The 21,944-nt window shown below is 33.7% G+C and overlaps 1 protein-coding gene across 3 annotated transcripts in view; it reads right to left on the bottom strand.

Annotated features, from left to right (window-relative positions):
* Suco (SUN domain containing ossification factor) overlaps nt 1–21,944 on the bottom strand; it is a 61,225-nt gene that overhangs the window by 12,799 nt on the left and 26,482 nt on the right. For 2 of the 3 annotated variants that reach the window (XR_013043362.1, XM_042258425.2), the window contains exons 10-19: nt 19,597–19,704; nt 18,130–18,235; nt 15,978–15,998; nt 15,714–15,769; nt 15,151–15,242; nt 14,168–14,233; nt 8,635–8,703; nt 7,574–7,664; nt 3,602–4,759; nt 2,093–2,180 (exon numbers count right to left, since the gene is read on the bottom strand). Coding sequence is in view for 2 of the 3 variants with exons in the window: in XM_042258425.2 (XP_042114359.2) it covers nt 2,093–2,180; nt 3,602–4,759; nt 7,574–7,664; nt 8,635–8,703; nt 14,168–14,233; nt 15,151–15,242; nt 15,714–15,769; nt 15,978–15,998; nt 18,130–18,235; nt 19,597–19,704 (1,855 nt within the window). In the remaining variant the exon portion in view is untranslated. The remainder of the gene's footprint in view (nt 1–2,092; nt 2,181–3,601; nt 4,760–7,573; nt 7,665–8,634; nt 8,704–14,167; nt 14,234–15,150; nt 15,243–15,713; nt 15,770–15,977; nt 15,999–18,129; nt 18,236–19,596; nt 19,705–21,944) is intronic. The other variant, XM_076547829.1, reaches the window with a different exon arrangement.

Consider the following 21,944-nt stretch of genomic DNA (forward strand, 5'->3'; position numbering starts at 1 on the left):
TTAAAAAAAAAAACTTTCCTTTCACATCAAAATACAATGAATGAACTCAGGATGGATATCACACCTACAAACTGTTATCTAATAGATGCTATACTCCTACCAATGAAAAGAAGGTCATCAAAGTCACCTCTCTGCATTATTTCAGAAACTTTTATAATCAACATGTCTTTATTTAAATTATCATTTTCAGGCATACTGTATACTAGACAAATGGTACTAAAAATTTATCATTTTCATGCATACTGTATACTAGACGAATGGTACTAAAAATTTAACCCTGGCCAGGTGGTGGTGACACACACCTTTAATTCCAACACTCAGGAGGCAGAGCCAGGTGGATCTCTGTGAATTCCAGGCCAGCCTGGTCTACAAAGCGAGATCCAGGACAGGCACCAAAACTACACAGAGAAACCCTGTCTTGAAAAACAAAAAACAAACAACAAACAAAAAATTACACCTATTAATGAATCAAAGGAAGGAAGGAAGGAAGGAAGGAAGGAAGGAAGGAAGGAAGGAAGGAAGGAAGGAAGGAAGGAAGGAAGGAAGGAAGGAAGGAAGGAAGGAAGTCCAGGAAATTGAAAACTCTAACTTAAGACCTCACAGAAACTACATAAGCAATTATTATTCTAGATCTATGATTTTCAATTTCAGATTCAAAAAGGTTTTAAGTCTTAACTGTGTGTAAGGGAAGAGGGGTGTATAAAACTAACAAAAGGGTTCATTAATGCAAACCTTTAATCTTTTCTGTATAGTTTACCTTCTTAAAAAACTAAGTTAGTGATTTATTATATCACTTCTTTTGAAATTCAACCCACATACACCACTGATTAGCCTGAGATAGTTACAAACACCTAAAGACAAGTCTAAACTGGTTAACGCTTCTAATCAACACATTTGAAGATTGTAATATAAGATTACAAGTACTTAAACAGGTCTTTGAGACATAAAATATAGATACCAAATATAGAGAGAAAAAATAAAGGTGTTATCAGATTAAAACTCTGATATATAATATTTGTTGGTTGTGGTAGCACACATATCATACTTAAAAGTATAATACTGAAATTCTTTTCTGAAGACAGAGGAGTGAACTTATTACCAGTCATACTATTATCATTATCTACATCTGGCCAAGGGATAAATAAAAAAGAAGGATCAAAAAGAAATAAAGCTGTTATTTTCTGTAATCAACAGGAGTACTACAGAGAAAAACCACAAAACATTTTTCAGTTTTAGAAAGTTGCGAAATTATACACAAAATATTCAATGTTTAAAAAATATTTTTCTAGATGAGATAATGACACCAGTAGCAAGATACCTTCCCAAACATGATAATGTATCCAGCTATCAGAGAAAATGTGAGTAAGAATTACTTTTGTTATTTACATCCTACCAAAATCAATGGATATTTACATCATGATATTTACATTACATGTAAATCAGAAGAACTATTATGGAGACTAGTATGAAATTACTCAAAATGTTTTAACAGACTTTCCATATCACCTAGTAATACACTGCTGGTTATGTAGCCAAAGGAGATAAAAAAATTTCCAGCATTTATGGCAGAATTATTAATAACAGATAAAATGTGATTAACTCAAGTTGACTTTCAGTGGAACAAACAAAAAACAAAAAACACTGGTATATTTACATAATGTGATACTATTCAGTCATAAAAAAAGAATAAAGTATCGTTGTTTATAGCAATGTGGATTAATATGGAGGTTATTACTTCAAGTGAAATAAATCATACACAGACAGACATGTGCCAGATATTCTCACTCATTTGTGCAAACTATTAAGTCAACCTATACAGGACAGAAAGGTGAAAAAATGAAAAGAAGTTCAATAAAGGGCACAATAGAGTGGGAGAGTTTCTTCCATTTCTTCTCTAGCACAGTGGAAAGTACTGGTTAAAATAATTTGATATATTTGAAACTAGAGAGTACTGACACTGGTTGAAGTGACTTATTACCTTGATTATCCATTACACAGTGTACATGCACAGTAATTATAAAACACTCCATAAAGATGTATGCATATCACATTATACTCTAAAAATTAAATATATGATAAAGAAGAAACCAACCTGTTCTTCTGCTATTCTTGAAGTATTCTGAAGCTTTACTATTGTTTTATTGAAAGCCTTTTGCATTTCTTCCATTTGTTTTCGGTACCTACAGAGTAAAGAACTGCTTTAAATTCACTTTCTCATTCATTAAGTACTGGAAAAATACTTCTGATTTTGAGATTGGACAATCCACTTTTCTTAAAATGACCTATTAAGGACTGTACAATACAGTAATACATACAAAAAGTATTAACCAATAGATCCTGAACATCAAGTCTATTCTTCTCATTGTTATAAAAAAATGTAATGTGATTCCTTCAGGATGGAGTACAGTGGGGAAAGGCCAGGAACAAATTCCTCTTTCCATACCTTACTGACATCTCATTAGCAGCATTTCAACTTAAGAGGGATAAGAAAAAGTGGTATGTCAAGAACTCTAGGCATCTGGTGCCCAAATAATGGCAAATGTAGGAGAAAGAAACTCTAGGATAGATATTGGACATTTATAGAATAATGAAACAGAATACAGGCATAAAAACAAGAAGACTGTGCCTACAGTCTTAATCACTGCCTGAGCATACTGACACTAAGGAATAAAGAATATAAATTATGTCAAAAGAACTATGATTCTGTGATCTGTATAAAAGGTGTGTTGATTATAAATGCTGCATATTTTGTCTGCATATATAAATGCTGCAATCTTGTCTGATTTTCTCTCATCTTTACATATCTAAGCTCTTAAATATCTGGTCCAGATGCACTACAAGCCTTAAGGTACTTTTCCCATGTTCTCTCTGGGAATCAGTAAAAACTGCTGAAGTCAAGCAACAGAAAGAGAAAACTATGCTGGACATGCTAGCATACATCTACAGCCCCAGTTAATCAAGAGGTTTGTAAGATCACATAAGCCCTTCAAAAGCTCAAGACTAATCTCAGCAACATAGTAAGAACACAAAAATTATAAAGGAGTGAATGAGATACAGAAAATGTATTAGCCTAATAATAATGGCATGTCACTAACTACTTATAAAAACAAAACAGCTAACAATTCTGGAAAGCTTTAACACCAAGTGGCTTGCCCTCTTTTTTTTTTTTTTTTTTTTTCTGTGTGTAGCTTTGCACCTTTCCTGGAACTCGCTTTGGAGACCAGGCTGGCCTCAAACTCACAGAGATTCGCCTGCCTCTGACTCCCGAGTGCTGGGATTAAAGGCGTGCGCCACCACCGCCCGGCTAAATAGAAAACTGGACTTTTTTTTTTTTTTTTTTTTTAAGATTTATTTCTTTATTATGTACACGGTGTTCTGCCTGCACACCAGAAGAGGGCACCAGATCATGTTACAGATGGTGAGCCACCATGTGGTTGCTGGGAATTGAACTCAGGACCTCTGGAAGAGAAACCAGGGCTCTTAACCTATTGAGCCATCTCTCCAGCCTGGCTTGCCCTCTTTTTTTCCAGTTAAAATCATGCTTACGACATTACCACAATATCTTTGTAGATCTTATCAGTTAATGTGTAAGAAAGCTTACCTTTGACTAAGTTCCTCCAGATAACGGCCACTGAGAGACATGTTAACTTCTAAGGCTTTAATACGATTATTAAGTCTCATAAATACTGACTCCTTTTGATTTGATCCATGTACAAGATTCCCATTCCCATATCCCAGATCTGTAGAATTTTGTAATTCAGCATAGAAATCTGTAGCTGTCCTCTGTAACCCTCTTAAAAGGGCATCTTCTGGAGACTGTTCGTCCTCTTTTACTTCGGGCAGTGAAGGATCTATAACCGGAGTCCCTATTTGCTTTGGTAAATCAGCTATACTCATTCTGGTTTCCCCATCTTCACTATCTGGTACAGTGGCTGTGTTTATAGGTGGTGGTACTGTTTCTGATAGCTTGATGATGACTTCTGTGGGGGACATGTCTTCTTTCACAGTATTGTCCACTACCTCATTAACTTTACTTGTTTCATAAATAACAGAGGGCTTCTCTATAGAACTCAAGCTCTCAGGCTTTTTTTCCATTTCATCATCAGACTCAACAGGACTCTCTTGGGGCATTACTTGTGATGGTGTAAGTCCTCCCTCATATTTAACAGACTCAGATCCTTCTACTTTAGTCAGTGAATTGATTTCTGGAGTAATATCGAAGAGAAGAGACTGAGAAAGAGTTTGAGGATGGCTTGGTTCAATTTCAATTGCATCCACTGTGTGATTCATCAAATCACCCTGGTGCACACTACTTAAGTCATCAAGAACAACAGTTTCAGCTTCTCTTTCCACGTTCTCATTGTCCACATCTCCACTGGGAGGCTCCACTACTGAAACCTCTACTGATTCTACAGGAAGTAGTAATGACGGCTGAGCTGGCACAAAATCTTTTCCTTTACTCATAGCAGTTCTGCTGCGTTGTCGATAAAGAGCGATTCTAACTGAGCACCATTTATATATGTACTCCGAGAAACTAGAAATACAACAAATTGAAGTCAGTTCACTACAAAGTATTTGTGTCTCAGACTCAAACCAGGATGACGACTCATCCTCCTGTTCCCCGCTGCCCAAAAGGGTCACTGTGGATGGACTTGTTTCCTCTTCTTCCTCCTGAACCAGTTGTACAATAGGACTCTCTTTTGGAGTATCAGAGGTCGATGGTTCTGTATCATGTGTACGGACTTCATTGATTACATATCTAGAAACACATATACATAATTAGATATCACTTAGTTAGAAATCTAATGTTAAAATAAGCTTAAGGAAAATGTCTTTGCACAACATAAAGGAAGATCAGGATTTCAAAAGTAATGGTGTGTACAAAGCTGTACTTAATTTTCCCCATTTTATATCTTCCCATTTTATTTTGAAAAAATGCATTTAAGTCAGAAATGGCAACACAAAATCCCCTTACCAAGTCAGAAATGGCAACACAAAATCCCCTTACCAAGTCAGAAATGGCAACACAAAATCCACTTACCAGATAATCAGATAGCTCAAGCCACTGTATTTTACCACATCAAATTAGCTTCCTTTTAATGTTTGACTCTAAAGTGAATACTTCTCTTCCCTGCATGTACAGTGTACCTTTCTTTCTGTAACATTTACTAACTTTTTAGAAGCCTTATCACCACTCTTTACAGATTAGAAATTCAGATACCCAAGAGCTAGAACTAGAATCCAGGATTTTAGTATCATCTGCAGAAGGCAACTCAAGTTCTCAACGATGTTTCTGTAGATGCTGTGATGAATTCCCACACAGAAGACTCTCTGCTTTTAAGGAGATAACAATCTTAACATCACCTGAACTAGTTTTCTTATTAAAAGACAAATACCTGACTACTTTAATAAAAAGTCCTGGCTCATCATAAGCCAACAATGTCATTAAGCCTGTCTCACCATTGGCTCTAGCGAGTACCAGGTCTGTATGGTTGGGCCTAACTACGGGGAGTAATGGTAGAAAATTACAGTGCCCATGGTTCTGTCTAAGATGGACAATTTCTGAGTACAATCTTAAAGAACAAATGAAAAACCTGAAAAACTCAGGTAATATGAATATCAAAATTGAATTATCTTTATATGCAAAATCTACTTAAAAATTTCCTACCAGGAAGTGTTTCTAAGTACAGACTATTGTCACAATGACAAAAGCAAAGACAAAGAGCATTTAAGAAGCAGACTTTCATTTTTGCTGAGAGAAAAATACTAACCAATTAAGATAAAACAATTAAGTTATGCTTCTCTAACCAGAAAGAGCTATCTATAGCCATATAGATTCATTTAATACCTAATTATGTTTCTCACATAGTCAAGGTCACATCACTTATTAGTTACAGAACAAACCGTGACAGTAGAAAGGAGCAATGTGTGAAGAAAGGAAGGAAAAAAATCAAGCAATCTGGCAAACGGTAAGTTACATACTGCTGTACACACTCTAGTCTGTTAGAGTTAAAACACTTAAGCATAAGAAAAGAAAGTAATAGCTTTCCATAACTTCTACTAATATTGCACATGGAGTCCTGCATTTTTTGTTATCTCACCAAGTGATTGCTCTATAATTATTTAAAAAAATTAAAGAGCAAACAAATAAAGAAACCTTAAGTAAAAACTTTGCAGTAATATATAATAAAAGTCAATGTGGGAGCTTGTGCCTGTAAATCCAGTACTTGGGAAAAAGAAACAGGAGGATCTCAAGTTTGTGACCAGGCTGAACTGCATGGGGAGATCATGTCTCAACAACATTCCTTTTCAAATATTCATGTTTGCATGTGTGCACGTATAAGTGTGTATAAATAAAATTAGCTTGCTTAGTTTGTTTTAAAAAATGTTAACTGAAGAAGCCTAGTTATAAAATCAAGAGTAGCAATTATACCCCTAGATAATCAGAAATACAAGAATGTCTTTATCACTAATATATATTTTTAGGTACTTTTACAAATCAGTAACATATATGCTATATTTTTCACTCCAATCACCTAATAAATATTTTCAGTCACTTTCAGAATATTAATTTCTTAACTCTGCTCTTCAAAGCCAAAAAATCATTCTTTAATTAGTATGCTGTTTGGGAATTACAGTTCAAAGCATACTCACTGCAATTCTGATTCTCTACTATTGTGAAATAGTTCAAAATTCAAATACCCTCTCTACTAGAGTTCCTGGGGGCAAAAAAAAAAAAAAAAGATTTTCAGATTTTACACAATAACCATAACCCATTAGCCAAATTACTGAATTTATTGTCTACTATAGATAGCATATACCTACAAATAATATGTACCTATAATGTAAATGTCTTTGATAAGACCCCCCCAAATTAAAGTATTTTATGTTATCTATATACACAACACTGCCCCAAGTGTGCCACTGCAAAAAAAATTCAACAAATCAGTTTAAGAAAGGGAACAACTCAGTTTGCTGGGTGACAAACACAAGTCAAGAACCACCACTCTAGGTAGTTTGGGTACCCTCTGTGGCTTTCTAGGGACACCATATATACATATACAATGCTTTAACACTTAATAAAAAAAAAAGCTTTTGAAAACTGTCCTCAAGCCTAGAGTAATCACCTTGAGTAAGGAAATATTTTCCTTAAGATCCAATGTGTGAAAACAAAGCATAATACCAAAACAACAAATGTGTGGAATGCAGTGTATTTTTTTTTTTATTTTTTATTTTTTGGTTTTTTTCGAGACAGGGTTTCTCTGTAGCTTTGCGCCTTTCCTGGAGCTCACTTGGTAGCCCAGGCTGGCCTCGTACTCACAGAGATCCGCCTGCCTCTGCCTCCCAAGTGCTGGGATTAAAGGCGTGCGCCAACACGCCCGGCCAGTGTATTTTTAATATACATATACACAAATGAAAAGAAGCAACTGAAGTGTTAAGTAGCTGTAGGAATGTCTGCCTAATGACTCAGGCTCTCATAAATGACTAAATATATATAATGTATATATATATATATAGTACAAGCTCTTTTTATATTCATAAACTCAGCTCTGTTTGTCGCAGTATAACTTACTCAGGTGATGGAACAGGAGTGGAAACACGACTTGATTCAGGCATTTTAGGTGCAGTTGTGGCAGTGGCATTCTCAGATATACTTTTATTTCCTATTTTAAGAAAGATGCCCACATTGAGTTTAATATTTAAAAGCTGTACCATAAAATATTTTACTGTAACAAATTAAAAAGAGCTTTAGCTTCGTGAGGGGAAAAGACGGACAAATACATTTGCTACTGAGATTTTTCTCTTTTAAATCTAAATCCTCTTAGAAAGATATGACTGCACACGATCACAACTATAAAGAATGAACATTATTCCTCAACTTATTTGATATTATAAATTTTGCATAATCTTACATAATTAATATGCTTCTAAAACAGAAAGCTATTGGAAAATGAGGAAGTAAAATGGGTAATTTTGAAGCTTACCCTTGGAGTAGTGGTTTTCAAAAAAATAAAAGGCACCATTTGTTACTCTTTGCTAATGATATTATTTGTAATTCTCTAAAGAAAAAGCCGACTTACTACATTAGTATTTTTGCTACGCAAAAGGAAAGCTAATATAAAGTACCACTAGGACTTCAAATACTCAGTAAAGAGATGAGGGCACAGAATTACTTCTGTCATAGCTAGGAAGGATCAAGTATCAATTCAGTTGAGTAGGGCACCTGTCATCACCCAGACACTAATGAGACTGAGGTAGGAGGATTGTTAAGTTCAAGGCCAGCCTGGCAACTTAAGACCTAACTCAAAATTTAAAAAAATTTAAAGGCTAGGTATAATGCTCAAAGAGTACTTTGTATAGCAGATGTGATGTCTTGGGTTGAATGAATTCTACCAGGGCGGCAAGGAGGTGTGACAGAAATCAATTCATGAACTTTATGCAGATGAAGTTCGTTCATTAAAAAAAGAACTTGTGAAGTTCAATTAGCAATGGCTAATGCGGAACTGCTTAGTTCTTTTCAATGATCTCTCCATTTCTAAATGAAAATTCTATTTTGTTGGTTTTTTACTTCCTTTTTCTAACTTAAAGGATCCATGAAGTACTATTTTAAAGACCCATAAAATGATTAGGTACCTTCTGTCAAGTCTTCAGTTTTTGCTCCCAGAATATTAGCAGCAATATTCACCATATTTAGAATGGCATCTAAAACAAAATTCAATCAGAAAACAATACCAATATACCTAAACAGTCTTATTAAAATCTTAATATAGTTTTTTAAAAGTCCATAAAGGTATTTAAGCCTTTTTCTTTTGACTAGTTACCTTTGTATTTCCTATCAAAGTCCAATATAGGACACAGATTTTAGCCAGAATAAATTGAAATTTTAATGTTCAGAAGGAATTTTGAATGCATTTTTTTAAAAATAAAACTTTCTCCTATCTTTTACTAGATACTGTCTTTAACACATTACAAAATTCAATTATAATTCAACATATAGCCTGGTCTGGGATAGAGGAAATGAGATGATCAAAATTCATATTTCAATTTTTTAAGGTTCTAAAGTTTTTTTTTTAAAATCAACTTATATAGACAAAGTAATTTCCTAAATGAGTAAAAATAAAATGGGAAGATTATTATCCAAATAAAAGTAGAAATTTCTATTATTAATTTTATACTATCATATTATCATGTATCTATCAGTCACATAAATTTGTAATACACATAATTAAATTTCTTTGATGGTTTTTAAAACTAATTAGGCAAAACAATGTTTTGTGGGTTGTATACAGCACCCAATATCTTTGATTGTGTGGATAAGGCAATTTATTTTAAAAGTTCAAGTCAAAACTAAAGTTAACAGGTAGAACAATTTGCAAAGTTGGTTGTTCTGATTTTTTCCCCCATCAGTGGGGATATTTAGCTAACAAATAAAGGTGGTACAAACCTCCATTTCTACATAAAGACATCTATGAATACATGAGAAGCACAAAAGAGCAGAATTCCACAAGAATCTGGTGATTAGAGTGGGGAGTCTTCTAATAATGTAACATAACTTCAGAAGAATTTCCCCAGTCTACCTTCAACTATCATTTGAAGTCAATTCTTCACTATCGTGCACTTCTATTAAAGCATTGAGTGGGAGAGGCTGTACTGTAAGCCTCCCAAGTTATTTCCATCTTAGACCCCTCATAAAAGTCATTCAGAGAGTTTGTATTACACTTTCAGTGAAAACCAAACATGTGAAAAGAAAAGATCTAAGGGAAGGCACATCAAGAAGGCTGAAAGCCAGCTCAGCACGGTGACACAGACCCATACATGTGTGTAGGGTGGGAAAAAGACTTCTGACTGTTTTAAGAGGACTCCAAGTAGAGTAATTTTAATATGCACATAAGTGTGATTTTATCTGAATATGAAACAAAAAACGGACTTTATTTGTAATCATCAGAATAACAAAAGCTGCCACTTTTAAATGTCTTGCCCTTAGATGCGACAAGCTAGTGAACAGAGAAGTACAGCCCTAGTCTTTTACTCAGGCTAAGATGATGCTTCAGTTGAGGTATGACAGGAACAGTAACCACCACCGCCTCACAAGCCTCCACATCAGGAATAAACCTACTTTGAATGCCAATAATATCACTGTTGGACATGACCTTCTACTTACACTGCCACCCAAAGTTCAGTCACAGCTGCCTGATTCACAAAAATCAAATTTTCGAATCTATAGTTTATATTCTCTTGTATTCAAAATAAACTTATACCTCAGATTTCCAATTTAGATCATCATTAAAGAATTCAGGTCTTGGCCGGGCGTTGGTGGCGCACGCCTTTAATCCCAGCACTCGGGAGGCAGAGCCAGGCGGATCTCTGTGAGTTCGAGGCCAGCCTGGGCTACCAAGTGAGCTCCAGGAAAGGCGCAAAGCTACACAGAGAAACCCTGTCTCGAAAAACCAAAAAAAAAAAAAAAAAAAAGAATTCAGGTCTGGAGCGATGGCTCAAAGGTTAAGAGCACCGACTGTTCTTCCAGAGGTCCTGAGTTCAACTCCCAGCAACCACATGGTGGCTCACAACCATTTGTAATGAAATCTAGCACCCTCTTCTGTATACATAATAAAAAACTGAATAAATAAATAAATAAATAAATAAATAAATAAATAAATAAACAAACAAAAAAGCTACATGAAGAAACCCTGTCTTGAAAAAAATAAAATAAATAAACCAAAAAAACAGAAAAAGAATTCAACGAACAGACATCTACATTAACCTGTATAAAGAACTTATTTTTGTGTTATTTTGGACTTAATTTTACTAATAGTTTAACAATAAGAAGACACACAGTATTTTACATCTTAAAGACCTATCTGTCATCATTTTAGGGGACTGCTTGGTAACAAAAGCAAATTTTAGAAGATTTCTACTTTCTAGTTCATCTAACTAAAAGAAACAACTTCCTTATGTTCAAAGAACATTACTTTTTTTCTCTCTCGTTTGGTCTTTTGAGACAAAACAACTTTGTGAACAGTCTATTCTCACCGTTCTCCACTCAGAGCCAAATGTAGGTGGGCAGCTTTAGATCTTTTTAGAAGGACTAGAGCTGTAACATCAAGCACAATCTCAGACTGTATTAATTTTCCCTCATTTCTCTGAGTTGGCAAGTTATACATCCCACATAATTCCTTTAGGAATGAAACACTTGTAGGGAGGGACCAAACACCTCTACATTATTGTTGAGTCTCCAGTACTTCAATGGCATTTTGGCTACAGAAAACTAACTCCTGTCTAGGATGCAGAGATGGGGGAGTTTTTGTCTATGCTTCAATATTCCAAGATAAACCAACCCAAACACTACCTTCCTCTATGTGCACTCCATTCCCTTTGGATAATCATTTCTACTTTCTAAAAACGGCAATACAAAATCTACTTACCAAGTAACCTGGTAGCTCAAACCACTGTATTTTACCACATCAAATTTCAAATATATTGACTTAAAAACTGCCTTTTCTCCTAAACTTGTATATGGATATATTTAGCAGATATGGAGATTTAAATAAAATGTAAAACACGTATCTAAGAGGAAAGATAAGCTAATAAGAATATCAAGGTAGAGGGCCATATAGTATATTCACAAGACAAAGCACAAGTGAAACAGAGGATGCATTAGGGAGAAATCTTATTGCTGTAAAGATGAAAGTGTTTTAGTTCCAAGAATGTAAGTAAGAGTCACAAGAGCTATCAGAATGGGCGTGCACACACGATGCTCAAAGACAGCCATTTCTCCCTTTGTAATAGTAAAATTGCACAGTATCAAGCATGTCTAGGTATAGACTGAGTATGTATTCTGGTGATGTATACTTCCTATGAATACTAACTATAGGCTAAGCATCCCTATCCCAAAACTCTAAAGAATGGAAGCCAAAATGCTCCAAAATACACTTTTTGAGCACTAACAATTCCTACTTCCAAAAGCAGGAAATTTAAAATACGACTTCATATGATGGATCATAGTCAAAATTCAGGCATACTACAAATACTGTATAAAAATTACCTTCAAGCTATGTGCATAAACTACAAAACAAGAGAATTTCATGCTTAAACTTACATCTCAGCCTCAAGATAGCTCATTACGTATATGCCAATATTTTGAAATCCAAACTGTGAAGTTAAGTTACAAAATTCTGCTTTATAGACTATATATACAATTTTAAAAAGGGAAAAGTTTGTGTATGCTAGTACACATCTCTAATTTCAATACTTTGGAAGTAGAGGCAGGAGGATGACAAGTTTGAAGAAACCTGGGCTACATAGATTTTGTTTCAAAAATCTCAAGAGTGGGAAGATAACTTAGCACAGTAATAGAGTGCTGGCCTAGCATGGGCAAAGCCCTAGGTCTGCTTTCCAGTACCAAAATGCTGGGTTCCAAATAAGCCCAATTTCAAGCTCATTTAGAACTGCCAAACTTGGATATTCTATTGTTAGACATGGGTTCTTTAGACTAATTCTACACATGTATGCACTCCTTATACTATTAGTTATCCTATCTTAGAGGATGTAACTAAGTCAGGTATGTCATTTCAAAAAACTATTTTCCATACTACAGAGCAAGTAACATCTCCCTCTCCCTATCATTTCACTATGCAAATTCTTTAAATACCCAGAACACACAAAGGTAAATTAATTGCCTTTCAAGACCAATAAAAGAAAAAAAATAAAAGTTTTAGCAAGAATCATATTTCTCAAAGAGAAAGCAAAAGTTGAATATAAAAGTCTATATATAATTAGTTAAAATAGTATATGGTCAGAAAAGACTCTAAGTAGGGAAATGTCCTACACTGGCATCTAACTATGTTTTAATGGCATCTGTGAACTAATCCCATAGAAATAAGAAAAACAAAACCCAGAATATTAACAGGGTTTTCTCTTAGCTAAAACTATGGTAAGAAACTAATTACCTCCTTTCTGGTAACCATCAGAAGCTAAAGATCTTTTAGTCTGGTTCTAACTCCATGTAAAGATCTTTTAGTCTGGTTCTAACTCCATGTATAAAAAGAAAAGAAATAGATGCTTCCTCAGAATGAGTTCATCATTAAGAATAATGACTACTACATAATACAAACATATACTTAAGAAAATGATACTAAAATTCAGATATATAACATACCATCTTGTTTTTCACCCTAAAATAATGCTGTATCACAGCACTATTTTTATATCAGCAATAAAATAACAATGGATTCTAAGTAAGAATAGTTGCTCAAACCTAAAAAGTCAAAAATTAACAACAGAGGCTAGGGTTTTAGCTGAGGGCTACAGTGCTTGCCTCACATATGAAAGAAAATAAAATCAACAATTATAAATGAGGTATAATGAACTAATATGTAATGAACATCACATAAATGGGTTCTCTTCTCGCAGGTATTTTTAATATTTTTATTCTCATCCCTTAGAGACTGCTAAAATTTACAATCCTCCATGGAGAAGAAAAGAGATAAAAGGAGAAAAGGGAAGGTGAAAAGAAAGAGAAGTTGACTCAACTCCATATACACGACATATAAACTGTCTATCAAAGTACACATACACTGATATGACCTCTAGTCATTCAGTTATTAATCTCTAAATAAACAGAAAATGCTTAGTTAAGTTTTGTATTAACCGCAAAAATAATGTTCCAGTTGGTAGGATTCTTCTGTATCTTTAGCTAGCCTATCCCTAGGTTCACACTAGTTTGGAAGAACAAACTAAACCACCAAATAGGTATCATTATTCATTCTTCAGTTGAAAACACCATATTGTATTATTACTATTATTGGCACATATTGAAAATAGCTTTTATATTTTACAGTTGAACAGAAAACTAGGCATATGCATAGATTACCAAGCCTTCACTCACAAATAATTTACTGGTGTGCTGCTTTCTTAATAATTTTCCCCCAAGAAATTTATAGCCCTTTCTTCACTACAAAGAGATCGAGACCCTCAAATATGATTACATTACATTTTCCTCCTTTTCACCTACTATATTTCATTTCCATGAAAATTCCTTTCAAAAGCAAATGCAGGTCAATATTGGGAGTATAAGCATCTTAAACTACACTGCAACAAATAGCCTGTCAGAAGGAGAGCAAGAGACTGAGACTTTAATAATATAAATAGGAAACCCCCAAGTACTTACTTGTAGCAGAACCAAGAAGATTTTTTGAGGATTTATCCTCCACAGTATTATAATCCAGGGGATAATCTGTTTTAAGAGAGGATAAAAATAATTTTGATGAGAACTAGTTCTAATAACAGCATTTAAAATTCCTGAATTTTGTCAATCAACTGAAATACAAAACACCATATAGTAAGTATTAATTATAAACCTAAAACATGTTCACATAAAGAGGTTCATAAGAGCCTTTAACAGGTGTAAATCAAGGAAAATATATGTAATGCTGACCAAAAGTATTAAACACAACATATTTTTCCAACCTTCAGCAAATGTCTTGTATTTTTGTAGGAAAATGTCAAGAGAAAATCAAACAAAGTAGTCAGGGGATTAAAAACTTCTCCCCTTCTGCCGGGCGGTGGTGGCGCACGCCTTTAATCCCAGCACTTGGGAGGCAGAGCCAGGCGGATCTCTGTGAGTTCGAGGCCAGCCTGGGCTACCAAGTGAGCTCCAGGAAAGGCGCAAAGCTACGCAGAGAAACCCTGTCTCGAAAAACCAAAAAAAAAAAAAAAAAAAAAAAAAAAAAACTTCTCCCCTTCTGATTCAAAAGAGCATCTAAAAGACTCAGGTCTTAATGGGATTGTTCCAAGGCTCATGGCAAAGCAAAGGAATCAATATTTACTTCTGCTGTTTCAGTATCTTATAAGTTGAACAGATTCTTAGGCCCAGAATTGGGATTATACTCATAATTGATAGTGCTTAGTGCTGGTGTAACACAAGAGAGTTCTAGTTACACAGAACTCACTGATGGGTTAGGAATGTAAGTTCCAAAGCATTCACATCAGAAGATGAATTTAAGACAAATTTGGCTATTAGAGCTAAAACAATGAAATAAACTAAAGTGACCACAATTGTTGATTTACATAATCCATGAATCACCCATTACTAATGGATTACCAAACAAACAAACAAAAATTATTAACAGTTACCTACTTAAAATCACTTACCATAGTCTTCATCAAATAGTTCTTGACGTTCTGACTGATACTGGGAGTCAGCAATTTCCTCATATTCTTCCACCATGCTAGTACCGAAAACCCTAATAACAATTTCATTACAGGGTTTCATTAAAATAGAAGTTCCTAAGGCTCAGTGCTACACAATACACGAGCAAAAATGTCACAAACATTAATTCTGGTAATTTTATGGGGCACTAGCTTTTGCACATCAAAATAATGTATTTCTTGTATTTATTCATTCACTACTTCATTAATATAAAAGTAACAAAGCATTTAGAAATATAATGACCAAAATTTCCTATCAATTTGTGCTTCTATGTATTATCAATACACTAAAATAGAAAATAAGCTAACAGAAATATTTAAAAATAAGGTTTATTTTTCAGACTATCTTGGCATTTTTGCAAAATACATTCAAATGGAGGCTCAATACCTTATATTTCTGTAATAATAATTTCACATAAGAGAAAGTTATCTCTTTACTTTAAAATATATGTTTTTTTTATAAAGTAATCACTTGTAAAAACAGGAAATATTTTGTTTTGTATTACCTTATTAGGCTTAAGGGACAAAAGTGCTCTGATCCAAAATGTGATACTAACTCCACCTGAAAAATAGAAGTACATGAACTTGGAAGCCAGCAGGGCATCCATTAGGTTAACAGTATACTCAGTCTTCTCATTATAGCATTTCTAAAAATAAAAATAAAATCATTTCCCCCAAATCAATACTTGTAAAGCCTCGGGAATTTTTTTTGCAATGCATTAATATGCCATGCTCTGTTATTCAATATTGCAAAAGAGAAGGTTGCTAACCTTTATGTACTTGATGAACATCTGAAGCAAGAGAAAGGAAAAGAAAAAGGAATCAGTTCCAAAGTCTAGGTAACATGCCATTAAGTAACAACGCATTGTAACAGGTAACATTGTAGTACTCCTAATTCTTTGCAGAAATAAAAGCCATAATTTCTACTTTTTACCATAACTGAAAAGCACAATTTGAATATATGTGATTATTCAATAATAGTAAATAATAGATTAGCTTTAAGCTGATATAGTGAAAAAAATCTTTAAATCCATTACTATTGTTTTGTCAGATTAAAAAAGGATTCTAAAACCAATGGTTTCTAGAAACAATCATGTCTTAAGTTAAATATTACAGCCATGTAAAATGTATGTATCTACAGTTTAATGTATACATTAATAAATTAATTATTTATTATGAAGTGTTTCTGGTAGCTATCCAAGGTGTTTCAGGGAAAGTATAAATTTTTCATATATAACTAACACAAGTGAAAGATGTTTCATTTACAAAATGCAAGTTTTATTATTATTATTATTATTATTATTATTATTATTATTATTATTATTATTTGGCTTTTCAAGACAGGGTTTCTCTGTGTAGCTTTGTGCCTTTCCTGGATCTCGCTCTGTAGACCAGCCTGGCCTTGAACTCACAAAGATCCGCCTGCCTCTGCCTCCCAAGTGCTGGGATTAAAGGCATGCGCCACCACCACCGCCTGGCCAATATGCAAGTTTTGAAAAGTACACTTGGCTCGGTCTGGGAGGGGGGAATGGACCTGCCTGGACTGAGTCTACCAGGTCAACCCCGGTCCTCGGGGGAGACCTTGATCTGGAGGAGGTGGGAATGGGGGGTGGGCTGGGGGGAGGGGTGGGCGAGAGGGGGAGAACAGGGGATTCTGTGGCTATTATGTTGAACTGAATGGTGTTGTAAAATAATAATAATAATAATAATAATAAAACCAAAAAAAAAAAAAAAAAAAAAAAAGAAAAGTAATTTGTATATTTGTATTTAGTTCCTGTAGAGGAACAGAAACCCAGGTAATAATTTGTGTGTATATATTGCATTCATCACTGTAAGAATCACAAGCAAATGGTTTTTAGACTTGTCTTTACTAAAGAGAGTTTTTTTAAAAAAAAAAAAAAATCGATAAGCCTTCTCTAGATATAGTTTTTCTCCATAAAAGTAGGGAGTTTTACATGGCAATTTTTATACTAAAAATGCAATTTTTATACTGAAAATATAAACTACATTTTCAATATAGAACCCAGCACTTTCATACTGAAATTAGGAATACTACAAGTTTACCTATTTGAAGAAATCAATTTAAGTCATGCTTTAAACAGAGAAAGTAAAATCCCAGAAGACAAAATCAAGTAGCTACAAGTTCTTACAATTTAAAGAAGAAAGAACAGAAATTAGAAGTTCTGCAATTCCAAAAGGCCTTATTATTAACATCATGGTACTTTAAGATGTGTCTATTACTTTCTATTACAGAAAAAAGGGGGTGAGAAAGAGAAGCACAGAAACTTCCACATACTATTTAAATTCAACTGAAGAATGTCAGTTGGTGAAGGAAGCAATGGGAATATTTATGTGTCTAAATTTTTATCTGAAATTACTAAATGGGCATAGAATGTTTCACTTGAACATAAAAAGGGACGCCATAAACTAACATCGGAATTGAATCAATCATCAAGAAATCAGATTTTTAAAAAATTAAAAACAAATCAGACCTACTTAAAAGATTCCACTGGTAACAATGTTTTAAGTTTCAAAACAGAGTACAATACCAGGTAAATGACAATTTACAGACTCTAAAGCATGCTGGGCATAGTGCTGCACTGCTGTACTTCAAGACACCTGGTCAGTTAGGCCAGAGTGAGCTACATGAACTGTCTCAAAACAAAAACAAGACTCAAAAACAAGACTTATAATTTGGCATTTTATTGCAGCCAGAAATAAATTGCTTGGTCTTGATTACCAATAATAAAAAAATGCCAGAATGACAATTGTCTCATAAAATAATATAGCCTAGTAAGAAGTATTTAATTAAATTGTATTATGTTATAAATTTCCTCTAAGTTTCTCTGATTTCTAAAAAAGGAGGGTGAATAACTAGAATATTTTCATTATAGGACATAATTCTATATGCATAAATATTACCTTCACATATTTTGCATACATCTGTTCATCCAGAGGGAAACTCTGAACATTTCGCTCATCTCTACCATGGAAAGTACCCAGCTTAATCCATTTATTTGTGGGATATCTAGAAAACATAAAAATAAATGTATCATGTAGAGTTTTTCTTCTCATATTAAGCACACTGAATTTAAAGAAAAAAAAAAAAAAGGCCCTTAAGTTACTTTTTTAAAAACTGACATGTTCCACTTCACTAGGAAGGATTATTTGAAAAACCACTTTAACCAACAGAAGACAAGTGAAGACAAAAGAAGGAGCAGAGCAAAGTAACCAAGAGAATCTCACGGAGAAAGAAGATGCCATTAAACACAAGCAGTGATGGTGAATGTGATGAAGAAATGCATGAATACGGTACTAACAGAAAATAGGCTAGAAAAGACACTATTTTACAGTATTTACACAGATACCCTACACAGCTAATTCCTTTAAAAGGAAATCTACTATTCAAACTCTAAACCTGTTATTGTTTATAACATTTAAAGAGCTCAAAATACTGAGTTCTCTCTTCTCATCTTTAAAAAATATGCATACTTTAATTTTCAGAGTTAGGTATGGTCATCTAACACATACAATGTTAGGAGGCATGATCTGAAAAAAAGGTTAATATCAAAATAGTAGATGGATTCTCAAGAAATTTTGAAAATTGCTTTCAAAAGCTGTAAAGATACAATGACCTGAAGAAGAGGAAGAAAGACCGCTGGAACTCTGATAATCAATGACAGCAGCATAGTGAAGTTACAATATCCCCTAGGGCAATCACTGGCACACTAATGTACTTATGGAGCAAATAAACACCTCCACTGTCGAGAATAAAATTAAATTCTAATTAAAACTGCTATGCTTAAAAAATAAAATATTCTCAGGATGTAAGAAATAAAAATATGCATATTTTAGTGGCATAAAGATATATAGGAAAAGCTGAAAAGAATATATTACAAGCTAAGAACAGTAAGTTTTGGTTACCAAGAACAGAATATAGTTCTTTTTCTAATTTCTTAGATGTTAATTTCTTCTATAATCATGCAAGTAAAAAAATTTTTTTAAAACACTTCACCAAAAATAAACACTGTGATATAAAATGAAGCATGCTTTTACTAAGTCTTAAAGAACTGCCTGGAAGCAATAAGCATTAATGATTAAAAGTCACATAGTTCTAGATTGGAATCTTGCTTCTCCCAAATAAACCATCATGTGACTTAAGCAAGCTAAACCCTATCTGTGTCTTCAGCTTATAAAGGAGTAACATAACAGAGCTGTGTATTTCAAGAGCTAAGATGAATGGTTAACAAGAGCCCACAATTAAAATATTACTACAAACTGAAATTAAAATAAAAACTAAAATGATGGAAGACAACAGATTGGCGTGTGTGTTTAATTTTTATTCTGAAATTCTATCATGGACTCTATAAAAATAGTTTAAGAATTTACCTGTCACTGATAGAAACCAGAAAGTCTTTGGGAGTAGAAGAAAATAATTCATAATTTGCAATATCAAACTGTTTCACTTGAATTGGCTCACAAAGTTCAATAACAAACCTTTTAAAAGAAAATAAGACAATTATTTACATAAACCAATAAAGCAGTCCATATTAAACATCTGTATAAACTAGACATCCACAAGTTACTACAATGTAACCAAGGAGTAGTGTTTGTAACCCAACTTATCCATTGGTAAAAATGCCATTATCTAGTGAGAAGAAAGGAACATTGGTATTTGTGCCTATGATATTCTTAAAATTACCTTTCTTTTAATGAAATGATTTTACTAAAAAAATCCTGTGATGTTACAAACTGGCAAGAATAATCTGATACATAGTATGAAAGCCTTTGATTCAGCAATATACTCTTAAAAATTATCTGAAGGCAACACTGCTCCAAATGTCCATCCTTGTATTAACATTTTGCAAAGGTTATTAAAAGCAAAAATGTCTGTTTTAATATTAAGCCAAAAAGATTTTAAAAATTATCGTCTTCCCCGACAACGAAGCAACTAATGTCCATTAAGATTAAATCCAATGGGCTGTTATGTAGAACTGAATGGTATTGTAAAATAAAATATAAAAAAAAAAGATTAAATCCAATGGTTCGATTCATACCATTTAAAAGACATTTCCTGCCACCAAAAAAAGTGGGGAGGGGGGAGCATGAGAGGCCTACTGAGATGATAAGATGTCAAATTACAACTACTTAGAAAAAAAGGTAATAAGAGTATGTTTCCACAGACACAAAAATAGAACTGTATATAATATTTGCAGAAAAAAACATTTCAAAAAAAAAAAAAAAGACATTCATGGCTAGCATTCCAACCTGTTCTAATCAATTTTTTTCACCAAATGCAATTTCATTTTTTAATTATACTCATTCATTCATTCATTCATTCAGTGTGCATATGTGTTTGGGCACACAAATGCCACAGTGTATGTAAGTGAAAGTTAAGAGGGCAACCTGCAGGAGAGTTAGGTCCCCCCCTTTTACCATGTTGGCTGTTGACTGAACTCGGGTCACCATGCTTGGCAACAAGTGCTTTATGCACTGATATTGCCAGCCCCAAATAAAATCAAAGATATTAAATTAACAGTGCTTAATCTTAGAGAAAAATAGAGCCAAAGTTCCAGGAGATGGTAAAAACCAATCAGGCTTCAGAGAGAAAGGTCACAAACTAAAGTTGCATAGCTACTAAACAGTGAAGTTAAAAATCAGAATATTTATCTGTGGCTAAAGCCTAAATATTTTCTAAACTACCCTGTAAAATCCTTGAACACTCTTTACTTTATTTGTGATGAAGAAAAGAAACCCAAAATACAGTATAGAGAAAAAAACTAAAAGCTAATTTCTCCCTTCTCACTTTTTCACACAGAATTTTTCCCTATTTTGAAGACTAAAAACTGTATTAATACATGCTCACTGACATAATTAATGATATTCTAATAACTGCATGTCCCCAATAAAAAGTTTTGTATTATATAAAATACTAGTAGGCTGGTGACTATACCTTGCCAGTCTTTCACTATACCTATTCCTGTTGTATCTCTCATGTTTTCTCAGAGAGAACAATGTATAAATTTAAAAGAATGTTGCATAAAACTATGTTAACAAATCCAATTTCAATATATTCTATTAAGCGTCCATAGTCAGAATTTTTTTTTTTTGATTTTTCGAGACAGGGTTTCTCTGTAATAGCTCTCAAATCTAAAGAATACATAAAATTCATGATTTAGGCACATTCATGAAAGAGGAAAAGACAGAAGGAATAAATGATGACAAAACAGATTTTTTTTTTTTTTTTTTTTTGGTTTTTCGAGAGAGGGTTTCTCTGTGTAGCTTTGCGCCTTTTGCCTTTCCTGGGACTCACTTGGTAGCCCAGGCTGGCCTCGAACTCACAGAGATCCACCTGGCTCTGCCTCCCGAGTGCTGGGATTAAAGGCGTGCGCCACCACCGCCCGGCTGACAAAACAGATTTTTATGGAGATAAAGGTGGAAGCATAAACATTAGATACTATTTTTAAAAGAAAAGCTCTCTAAGGCAAAAAAAGACAATACTGTAAAAATTTTTATTATAAAACTTTGAAAATATGAAGGCAAATTTATTTCCACAAATGTAATTTATCAAAAAACTGTTGAGGTTTAAATCTACAGCTCCTACAGTGTAAGATCTTGTTACATACAGGCTAAGCTTTTGAAAGGACACTGGATATAAAGGCTCTAACTTTATCGATGGATTTATCCACTGATAGATTTAGAGCTGAATGAACTAGCAGGGCATAGGATCTACTTGA

This window comes from Peromyscus maniculatus, chromosome 11 (assembly GCF_049852395.1).
Source record: "Peromyscus maniculatus bairdii isolate BWxNUB_F1_BW_parent chromosome 11, HU_Pman_BW_mat_3.1, whole genome shotgun sequence".
Taxonomy (NCBI): domain Eukaryota; kingdom Metazoa; phylum Chordata; class Mammalia; order Rodentia; family Cricetidae; genus Peromyscus; species Peromyscus maniculatus.